The sequence below is a fragment of the Athene cunicularia genome (assembly GCF_003259725.1).
Source record: "Athene cunicularia isolate RWA chromosome 1 unlocalized genomic scaffold, athCun1 chr1_part1, whole genome shotgun sequence".
Taxonomy (NCBI): domain Eukaryota; kingdom Metazoa; phylum Chordata; class Aves; order Strigiformes; family Strigidae; genus Athene; species Athene cunicularia.
The window spans coordinates 128,766,589-128,778,661 of record NW_020799091.1 but is presented as its reverse complement, the minus strand read 5'-3'; the positions used below and the strand labels follow the sequence as shown (position 1 = coordinate 128,778,661).

The 12,073-nt window shown below is 40.5% G+C and overlaps 1 protein-coding gene across 1 annotated transcript in view; it reads left to right on the top strand.

Moving 5' to 3' along the window:
* SYN3 (synapsin III) overlaps positions 1 to 12,073 on the top strand; it is a 204,527-nt gene that overhangs the window by 31,677 nt on the left and 160,777 nt on the right. The window contains exon 4 of the mRNA XM_026852807.1: positions 1,430 to 1,521. Coding sequence (XP_026708608.1) covers positions 1,430 to 1,521 — 92 coding nt within the window. The remainder of the gene's footprint in view (positions 1 to 1,429; positions 1,522 to 12,073) is intronic.

Genomic DNA, 12,073 nt, shown 5'->3' with positions numbered 1-12,073 from the left:
TTTTTCATTTGTCATCTGGCCTCTGAGCCTTTACAGTTGTACTAGTTCTCCATTAGCAAGTTTTTTCCATGCGTTTATGAGAACAAAACATGCTTTTTTTTTTTTAATACTGTTTTTCTTCTGTATAAACATTGTTCTTGGAACTATCTTCTGGTTCCAGGTAGTAGAAGTATCAGAAGAATATTAAATAGTACAAGGATCCCAGTAAAATCACAAGCATTTGCCACACCATCTGAGTGCTCTGATATTAGGTAGCCACAGGTTAGATGATTTCACTGCTGCTCAGTCTCCATTTTACTAATTCTGAAAGAAACAACAGGAAGGGGACAAGAAGCTGTACAAAGCAAGAAGACTGTCTCAAAAAATGAAATCTGATTATTTATATTCATATTCATAATAATGTTCATATTCATGTTTACATTTATATTTATACTTATATTTAATTTATACTTATATTTATACTTATTTATATTTGTGTTCATATTCATATACACATGCACTAATTTAATGTAGGATTCTGAATCTGTACACATATTTTGGCATCATGCTGGAAAGGGTGGACTTGCATGGCACAATAATAGGCTATTCTAGTTTAGGGTCTACTCATTTGTTCATAAAGAACAGAGTTAGGATTTGGAGCTCAAGACTGATCAGCTAATCCTGCCTTCCTCCTCCTACTCAGAGTGGCCTGAGACTGAGGGGCAGCAGAGCCAGCGGCCACACCCTCACTCAGTTAATTGCTCTGATTAGTGTCTTAACCTTCAGCTGGCATGCACTGCAGTTATAATTGCCCCCATGCGCATTGCCCTTTGTTCCCTATAGAGTATACCTTCCCAGGATTTCTGGCCTTGTAAATTGCCCTTCTTTTAAAATATGAAGTGTTTTAATAATTGAGCAGTACTGTTAATAGCCTAGCCAGCTTTGCTAACCCTTTAATAGTAAAAATCTTAATAAGTAAACCACATCAGATTAATTTCTCTGCTTATCACCTTCCTGCAGCCTAATGAGACTTTTTAGCTATTTAGGGAAGGTTAAATCCTTTACATTAGGTTTATAGTTGGCCAGTGGCACAACAATCAATTTAGACATAATTCTAAATGGATGTTTCCAAGTGGAAACTTGGAATTTGAATTCAAATTACCTTACCTCTATTATTATTATTATTATTATTATTATTATTAATTTCCTGTATATGTTTTTCAGCTTGCTTATTCTTAATTTCTTCAGTATTTATAAACCTAATCCTGTATACTTGTACACCCCAAGTGTGGGAGCCATAAATACTTCTGCAGTCTCTCCAGGGCAAATCAGCTGTAATTGGATCTCTAACTGCAGACACATTCCAGCCAATAATAATTCTGTGTCTGTGTCCATGTGTTTCTGTCAGTGCTGCCCTCGAGTAATGCTCTGTCCTTTTACTCTGCTCCAGGCTGAGTTCTCCGAGCTGAACCTGGCTGCTTACGTCACAGGCGGCTGCATGGTGGACATGCAGGTCATGAGGAACGGCACCAAGGTGGCAAGGTGAGGAGCACTGGCTTGTCTTGAAAACTGGACTTTCTGGAGCAATGCTGGGGCAAGCAGAATGACCTCAGGGTCTGGTTGTATCTGAACTAGGGCAGCACAGTCCCAATGACTTCAAGGTTTCCTGGAAGTGGTGGAAAGACTTACCTGTCTCTGGTGGTTTTGTCCAAGGTCTCAGTTGCATATTATACTGTACAGTCATTGTTTCCAGTCTAGACCCTTCATGCAACCACAAACACCTCCTTTTCAGGTTCTTTTTAGCCTCAAGCTTACCAATAAAAAGGACAATAGGTCTTCTTTTTCCTTGATTATTTTCTCCTTCTGTGTCAACCAACCTTCATTGTAAACAGTGGCTTGCATTTGTTAGCCTACCTGTGTGAGGTCCTGATCCTGGTGGACTACCCTTGCAATAGCCACAAAGCCTTTCCTGATCCTGACCCTTGCAGCCTGATCTGCTCCTGAAATATCACCTTTTTTTTTCCAGAGATTCCCAATATGCCAGCCTTGCCCTGTAATATATCTCAGTAATACCATATTTCTGTTTCATGGGGATTTCTGCCCCTACTAGCATTACTTCATAACAGCAGTCTGCAAACAGACTATTTTCCTGAGCAATGCTTCCCCAATCACACACTTAATTCACTTTCCAAAAGCATTGCTCCCTTTCTTTTTGATACTTGAGTGCCTGCAATTTGGAGTTAATGTTAGATGCGTTCTTACTGGAGCTATATGAAGAGCAGTGTAAGTTGTCATATCTGCATATGAAGGTTAAATGCCCCTGTTTACATAGCCCTGATATTACCTTTCACCCTTTTATTCCCAAACTGACATCTTTATGAGTTTCTGTCATGACAACTTCTGACTACATTTCATCTTCGATACAATAGCTTTTCTTTGTTCATGTTGAAATCTCATTGATATTCCCTATCCATTTTTCTAACCTCCCTATTTCTTTTTGTGCAGTTCTTTTGTGCTTTTTGGTGTATACAGCATCTGCAAGTTTAATATTGTTCACACATTTAATCAATACAAACACATAATATAGCATGCAGGGATATTTTAAAAGGGATTATTAGAACAGCTGAAAAACAGTGATTCTGAGCATATTGACCTCAGTTTAATTTCTCAAGTTGTCATTTCCAGTCCAAACAGTAAAAAGCAACACTTGTCACTGTCAATTAGCTACGACTGTGGTCCATCAATTCATTTCAGGTCTTGACAGCTCTTAGTACGTCTACAGGTCTCCATTCGTTCTTTGGTACAATTTCACAAGCCTCTTCTAAAAAAATTTAAGGTTAAATCTGTTTCATCCATTTGCTTTCTTTCGTCCCACAGATGTCTGTTTCTCTGTGAAACAAAAGGTTTTAATATAAGCAAGGCAAAACAAAAGTCCGCACACGGAAGCAAAAGCAAACAGATTTAGTCTCTACTTCCCATGGACAGGCGATGTCGGGCCTTCTCAGGAAGCAGGGCTCCAATACGCATAGTGGTTGCCTCGGAGGACCAAGGGTGACCCCACCCCCTTCCTCCTTTCTCCCAGCTTTATACTGAGCAGACGTCATATGGTATGGAATATCCCTTTGGTCGGTTTGGGTCAGCTGTCCTGGCTGTGTCCCCTCCCAAGATCTTGCCCACCCCGTCCCACTGGGGGAAATATCAGAAAGAGGCTTGGTGCTGTGTGAGCACTGCTCAGCAGTAGCCACAACACCAGGGTGCTATCAACACCCTGCCAGCTCCCGACATAAAACACAGCACCGTGAGGGCTGCTGTAGGGGAAAACCAATTCCAGTTCAGCCAGACCCAGTACACTAAAGAAAGCTAGTGAATGTTGTTTCAGTGACCTGATATTTTCTGTCTTTATAAAGCTGTTGATTCTTCATTGTGTATGCATGTATGTCTATAAAATTATTAATGTACTGGTTTTGAAGACTTTCTCAGGAACCATTGCCCTTGGAAAGGGTTTCCTCCTCTTTTCAAAGGAGAGCCACCTAGTTGCCTAGGACTATAAAATGAGCACACATATTCTATCAAAGGCTGTGTCTGGGACAGAAAATTTAGCAAGTCATTTTTTTGCAACTATGATACTATGAACACTTTTTTCCCCCTGTTTTTATTGGTATCACACTTGTCAGTACTGGGTGGTATTAGCAAGAACAATTCTCATTTGCACTTCCTTATCAAAGCCTTTATGTTGCTGGCTGCCTCAGTAAATGTCCTAAAAGAGAATAGGAAAAAATACTTTAAAAATCACACCTCACATAGAAACATGGAATCAAATAATATTTCAGTTTTGCCCTTCAAACCTCTGATCCAACCCACTCCAATGCTCAAAGCAAGGTCAGCTTCACAGCTAGAGCTGGTACTCTGCAAAATGACCTGTTAATTCTTTCCTAAACCTCCAGCTTCTGCCTTTCCCCTCATAATCCTTCTTCTCAGATGTTACTGCATTTAAGGTCCTTTATAAAGGAACAGTTTTCAAATGGTTGGTGAGTGGGAAAGGACAGAAGTAAATTCTTGATCCCTGATGAGTTAAACCCAGTAATGGGTTTTTATCATCACTAGGTAGCTTATCATATTTCCCCAAGGACTCTTTCAGAGAGACTTTCCTGTCTGTCTCTTGAAATCATTCACATAGGCTCAATGTCCATGTTTGAGACAAAGCACCAAATTGCTCCAAGCGAAGACCATAAGGCTGATGTGTCTATGCTGGTGAGGACCATTGACAAGCTCCTTGCAGCCTTCTTTAACCACTCATCATAGTGACTGCAGTGTTGCCCAAGGGAATGAAGAATGCAGTGGGTAGGAGTTGAAGAACAAAGAACAAGGGTCCTGACTGCTTCCCCTCACCCCCTCCCTGCCTCTCAGATCAGTTAGACAAGCCTCCACATAGCAGACAGGGAACTGCTCTTGACTCCTCAAGCCCTCAAAAGCAGAAAGGATGATCACTTTCCCCAGCTGGATCACTGCCTGTCAAGGAAAACACAGAAGCTGCATTGTCATGGGCAGTCCTTGAATCTGACCTCAGACCCCTTTCAAATCGTTGAGGCCAAGAGAGGGGCACTTCTTTCTTCAAACTCTGCCTTTTTGTCCCCTTTTTTTTGTTGCCCAACCATCCTCACTTGGTATTTCTTGATGTGCAAGGTTTAATCCTTGCTGGGATCAGAGAGCACGTTGCCGTTGCCCCTCCCCCACCTGTGCCAGTCGGGCTGGAAGTTAGACACAGACCCCGGCTAAAATAACAAGAAATTTAATACAACAGAGTGATAGAACAATCTGAACAACAACAGTATCAATGGTAACAACCATAAACAGCAATAACAGTGAACAAGACAAACGATATACAGAGAAATACCGCTAGCTGGTCTACAGAAAGCAAAATTCCCTCCCGAACCCGCCAAAGAGCAAGGAGAAGGGTTCCGCCCCTGGACCTGAAGTCAGCATGGTATGAATAACCCGGCTGCAGATCCCTTCCCCCTCTCTCTCTGCTGGGGAAAACTTTACTTTATCCCGGCTGAACCAGGACACTTGCTATTTAATTTTTATTCATTGCTCCTACCCTGATTATCTGGACCCTTCCTTGCTTCTTCATCCTCTTCCTCAGGTTCAGTCCAAAAGCCTAAACTGTTGTAGAACAGGTACCCTGAGGCCAAACACAGACCTCAACCTAAAAAACTAATATTCTTTCACAGTCTCCTTATGGGGAAAAAAAAAAAATAAAAAAGGAAGGAAGGATAAGTCTTCAAGAATTAATCTTCAGGTTCTGCAGGAGGAAGTAATGGACAAAAAAATTACAGTCTTAAAAAGTAAGGGGAGAAATTTAGATTGGACATTGTGAAAACTTTCCAAGGTTGTTAAGACACAGACTGCCTTGAGGAGGTTTTTCATCTGTGGGAGATACAAGAAGGTTATTCAGTTTCTGCACAAAACAGCAGAGGTAGAGCTGATCCTGCCTTAGGAAAAGAAGACTGACTATGTGATGTCTTGAAGTCCTTCCAACACAACTTTCTGCTAACCTATGAAAAATGCTTAAAATCCACCTTGCGCATGTGCTTCTCATGAGTCATTAATAGGTATGTTTACAAAGCCAGGCATTTCTACTATCATGTGATTTAACATTACACAATCCTCCTTGATTTATTATCAGCAAACAGAAACAGAAACCCTAAAATAGCTCACCAAAAAGACCTCCATCATCTGGAGAACACTGATGGGAGAAACTGAGAGTAGCTTAAGGTTTAGTCCAAATGATCTGGAGAAATTTCTGAATCTGAATACCTGAAATAGGCATTTTTTACAGAACTCTCCTCAAAATATCTGTGGGCATCCTCTCAGATCTGGTCTCACAGAGGTACAAAATATTTCTACTCTCATGTCTGTATTACATTGTTCTTCAAGATGGATTTTGTCACGTTTCACATACAGTTCACTCTTGCCCTGAATGTTTTTGCAGATGCTGCCACCATTGCAAAGCAAGTATAAAACACCATCAAGCTAATGTAATGCCTTCTTCTGTTTGATAAGTCCTAATGCAAATGACTCTGCAAGGCCATGGGGACCTGGGCTCTCCTGTTCTATGCATATTTACCTATCTGCATGGGCCGCTTTCAGAGACCTCTTTGTCTGCAAGGTAAACTCAGGCTGGAGATGATCTCAGACTGGAAATCCCAGCCAGGGGAAGTCATGAAGGTACAAAACTCACAAAGTTAAAAATACAGGGAGCACTGGAAAATTAACAGGAAATAATTTCTGCTGACTGAAGTTTTCAGCCTTCTTCTTCCAAATGCCAGCTAGAAGTAGCCTGTCAGATGGGACAAAGCAGCTACATGAAAGCAGCAATGGTCCTTAACTTAGTTAAAGTAGGAGCAAATGCCAGGAAAGCATTAGGATTGTCCTTCAGCTGTGATTGTATATCTGTATCTGGATGTTTTAGGGGTGAGGTAGCTGAGTTCCCCAGACCCTCTCTCCACTCCTTCCTCCTTGCCAGGTTGCCCTGGACAGTGGTTATCAAAGGGAATTTCTCCCTTTCTTTTGGCTCTTGACATTAGCAGGCCTGAAATTGGTCCTGGCAGTTTGGTATGAAGTAGTTACCAGCTCAGGGTATTCCCAGGCCTGTTGGACATCAGGTGTCTGAACACAGCTTTGTTTGGTCTGACTGCCTCAAGGCAACACTTGTCAGACCAATTTAGATTGTAAATGCCAGACATCAAATGAAAACTGCCCATTTTCAGCAAAGCAAAGTATTAAGCTCTTCAGTACAAAACCATTATGGGAAAAAATATGGGAGAAAAGAATAAAACCCATGAAAACACAGGCCTAAAACTTCCCTCTCTTTCTCTGGTGTTTACATCAGATGAGGCATCCCTCAGCTGCAAAAGCTGAACATCCAGCTCAGTAACACTCTTCTTTCAGAGTGGGCTATCTCTGAGGAATATCCTTTAATCCCCTTAGCCCATAGAGCATCTCAAACCCACATGTAAGCTAACAAGCTTGCCTTGACCCTGTAGAGAGCTCACTGATTGTACCTTACAGAATTTGTTCAAGATTTAAAAAATGTATAAAATGGAAGTGCCTTTTAGAGGTACATATTTTCTTATCTATGATCCAGTTTGATCAATGAGAAAGTATGGCTGTGGCCACAGCAACACTGCAATCTCCTAAGAAAAGCCCAGCCAGTCACCACTGCCATTCCCTCTCTGGTTGTATGTGTTTGAAGTAGGATTTATTTCTTGGCAACAAGAATTTTCCCCCTCCTTTAATTGCAATTGGGAGGTACAGTGATGTAAGATCATGTAAGGGTATTGCTTTGAAAAGTTTACATGGGGCTGCAGACATGAAACCTCATTACATCATCAGCATCGTCAGGTCACCATGCTTTAATCCATGTGGATTTTTAAAAAAGAAAGGAGGAAGTGTTTTTTTTCATTTGTCATCTGGCCTCTGAGCCTTTACAGTTGTACTAGTTCTCCATTAGCAAGTTTTTTCCATGCGTTTATGAGAACAAAACATGCTTTTTTTTTTTTAATACTGTTTTTCTTCTGTATAAACATTGTTCTTGGAACTATCTTCTGGTTCCAGGTAGTAGAAGTATCAGAAGAATATTAAATAGTACAAGGATCCCAGTAAAATCACAAGCATTTGCCACACCATCTGAGTGCTCTGATATTAGGTAGCCACAGGTTAGATGATTTCACTGCTGCTCAGTCTCCATTTTACTAATTCTGAAAGAAACAACAGGAAGGGGACAAGAAGCTGTACAAAGCAAGAAGACTGTCTCAAAAAATGAAATCTGATTATTTATATTCATATTCATAATAATGTTCATATTCATGTTTACATTTATATTTATACTTATATTTAATTTATACTTATATTTATACTTATTTATATTTGTGTTCATATTCATATACACATGCACTAATTTAATGTAGGATTCTGAATCTGTACACATATTTTGGCATCATGCTGGAAAGGGTGGACTTGCATGGCACAATAATAGGCTATTCTAGTTTAGGGTCTACTCATTTGTTCATAAAGAACAGAGTTAGGATTTGGAGCTCAAGACTGATCAGCTAATCCTGCCTTCCTCCTCCTACTCAGAGTGGCCTGAGACTGAGGGGCAGCAGAGCCAGCGGCCACACCCTCACTCAGTTAATTGCTCTGATTAGTGTCTTAACCTTCAGCTGGCATGCACTGCAGTTATAATTGCCCCCATACGCATTGCCCTTTGTTCCCTATAGAGTATACCTTCCCAGGATTTCTGGCCTTGTAAATTGCCCTTCTTTTAAAATATGAAGTGTTTTAATAATTGAGCAGTACTGTTAATAGCCTAGCCAGCTTTGCTAACCCTTTAATAGTAAAAATCTTAATAAGTAAACCACATCAGATTAATTTCTCTGCTTATCACCTTCCTGCAGCCTAATGAGACTTTTTAGCTATTTAGGGAAGGTTAAATCCTTTACATTAGGTTTATAGTTGGCCAGTGGCACAACAATCAATTTAGACATAATTCTAAATGGATGTTTCCAAGTGGAAACTTGGAATTTGAATTCAAATTACCTTACCTCTATTATTATTATTATTATTATTATTATTATTAATTTCCTGTATATGTTTTTCAGCTTGCTTATTCTTAATTTCTTCAGTATTTATAAACCTAATCCTGTATACTTGTACACCCCAAGTGTGGGAGCCATAAATACTTCTGCAGTCTCTCCAGGGCAAATCAGCTGTAATTGGATCTCTAACTGCAGACACATTCCAGCCAATAATAATTCTGTGTCTGTGTCCATGTGTTTCTGTCAGTGCTGCCCTCGAGTAATGCTCTGTCCTTTTACTCTGCTCCAGGCTGAGTTCTCCGAGCTGAACCTGGCTGCTTACGTCACAGGCGGCTGCATGGTGGACATGCAGGTCATGAGGAACGGCACCAAGGTGGCAAGGTGAGGAGCACTGGCTTGTCTTGAAAACTGGACTTTCTGGAGCAATGCTGGGGCAAGCAGAATGACCTCAGGGTCTGGTTGTATCTGAACTAGGGCAGCACAGTCCCAATGACTTCAAGGTTTCCTGGAAGTGGTGGAAAGACTTACCTGTCTCTGGTGGTTTTGTCCAAGGTCTCAGTTGCATATTATACTGTACAGTCATTGTTTCCAGTCTAGACCCTTCATGCAACCACAAACACCTCCTTTTCAGGTTCTTTTTAGCCTCAAGCTTACCAATAAAAAGGACAATAGGTCTTCTTTTTCCTTGATTATTTTCTCCTTCTGTGTCAACCAACCTTCATTGTAAACAGTGGCTTGCATTTGTTAGCCTACCTGTGTGAGGTCCTGATCCTGGTGGACTACCCTTGCAATAGCCACAAAGCCTTTCCTGATCCTGACCCTTGCAGCCTGATCTGCTCCTGAAATATCACCTTTTTTTTTCCAGAGATTCCCAATATGCCAGCCTTGCCCTGTAATATATCTCAGTAATACCATATTTCTGTTTCATGGGGATTTCTGCCCCTACTAGCATTACTTCATAACAGCAGTCTGCAAACAGACTATTTTCCTGAGCAATGCTTCCCCAATCACACACTTAATTCACTTTCCAAAAGCATTGCTCCCTTTCTTTTTGATACTTGAGTGCCTGCAATTTGGAGTTAATGTTAGATGCGTTCTTACTGGAGCTATATGAAGAGCAGTGTAAGTTGTCATATCTGCATATGAAGGTTAAATGCCCCTGTTTACATAGCCCTGATATTACCTTTCACCCTTTTATTCCCAAACTGACATCTTTATGAGTTTCTGTCATGACAACTTCTGACTACATTTCATCTTCGATACAATAGCTTTTCTTTGTTCATGTTGAAATCTCATTGATATTCCCTATCCATTTTTCTAACCTCCCTATTTCTTTTTGTGCAGTTCTTTTGTGCTTTTTGGTGTATACAGCATCTGCAAGTTTAATATTGTTCACACATTTAATCAATACAAACACATAATATAGCATGCAGGGATATTTTAAAAGGGATTATTAGAACAGCTGAAAAACAGTGATTCTGAGCATATTGACCTCAGTTTAATTTCTCAAGTTGTCATTTCCAGTCCAAACAGTAAAAAGCAACACTTGTCACTGTCAATTAGCTACGACTGTGGTCCATCAATTCATTTCAGGTCTTGACAGCTCTTAGTACGTCTACAGGTCTCCATTCGTTCTTTGGTACAATTTCACAAGCCTCTTCTAAAAAAATTTAAGGTTAAATCTGTTTCATCCATTTGCTTTCTTTCGTCCCACAGATGTCTGTTTCTCTGTGAAACAAAGTGTATGTCCATGATCCAGCCACTGGAGCATTCATCAGACAGTGCACTGTGCTAATGCACTTGTGTTCGCTTGCTCATGATGCTGGAATGTTTCCCAAGAACCATCTCCTAGGTTGATCACATCTTCATTTTCCTTCTTGTGCCTTTCCTCCCAAAGCCATTCATACATCTGGTAGAAAGATCTTGAGCTATTAAACTGAAACTGAAGACAAAATATATTTGATAAGACTGTCTGTGTCCCGGTCTTCATGGTTTTGTTCACAGTCACAGCTAGCCTTTCTACATAGATATTTATATATGAAAATGTATCTTTTTATGAACAGCATTAGTTCAGGTTTTTTGTTTTTGTCTATGCATGTTTAAGAACACATGCATCCATGTGGTGGGATTTGTCTGGATGTGCAATTCATATGGCATGTGTTGTCCATGGTTTGTAATAGTCCTTACAATCACTAGCCACTTATTTACAATCTGTATTGATGTAGCTTTGTCCTGCCCAGTTCAGTGAGTTTAAGAGCTCAGGACAGCCATCTTCCACTACCACTTTTACCAGTGCTTTAGAAGTTACAGAAATAGAAAATCTTCTTTACTTTAGAAGGTGAATTACAGAGCATACATGGTACTGAGTTGTGTGGATGCCTCTCAGCTCATCCACATGGGTGGGTGTAGCTTGCTTCCCATTCCCTCCAAGTCCCCCCATCCTGCCCACAGCCATGTCCTGCCTGACCATAGACACCCCAGGGTGTCCAGCCGGAGATATGCCAGTGGGACACCTTTGACTCACATGTGTGCACCAGTCCTGCTGCTGATGACATCTTTCTTCCATCACTTACTAGGCCTCTACTAATTATTAAGCAAAATATTTAGTCACAAGTCAGAATATTTCTAGATGGGGAGATACAATACTCATCATGGGTTTTGAATACCCCAAGTCCTTGGAAATCACACTGACAAGTTATAGGAAGAAAACATGACAGCATCTTGCTAACAGGCACTTTTGGGATTACCTCCCCTCAGGAGCCCTGCCTTCTGCACACTCCTCTTCAAAGCAAAGGCAACAGAGCACTGTGATTTAGTCAAAAGACAGTGTATATACTACAGACCAGTGGATTTTAAAACAATGAAATAATAAACATTTATAACAACCACTATATTAATAATAATAAAGCAACCACTGGGCTATTCTCTCCAGTTTTAAATGATGTCAACTGATAAACTAACAATCTATTAGCCTATTACATTATGTCATTTGACAGCAAGTCTCATTTCTTTACACTGGGAAACTCTTATTGCATGTTTAAATCAAAGCTCTTTCTTTGCTGACCCTTTGATCCTTTCTGACACCTTGGACATCAGGCGTTCTTGTAGACCCTGGGCCAACTGATTTGAACTGCACCAGGAAATAATGGTGGTTCTTTTACCTGAAAGATAAATCTCCTATTAAGAAGGTATAACAGTCCTTGAAGCCCTACACTTACCACTTGCCGCAGGCTTTTTTTTTTTAAAAAAAAAAGGAGCTTTAGAAGTGTTGTTGTCAATTAAAGGGGGCAAGGAACTGGAAGCATACAGACCTCCATGACTACTAGCCTGTGTATCTTGAAACAAGTAACTACAGGTAAGATATCAAGCAACATAACTGATGCCAGGCATCACTTTGCTTGCCTGATTTTTAAAACAAGTGTGGCTCCCAGAATTTAATTCTACAGTAACAGAATTCTCCACCTCCTCTTTTTCAGCTACTAAGTTCTGCACATCTG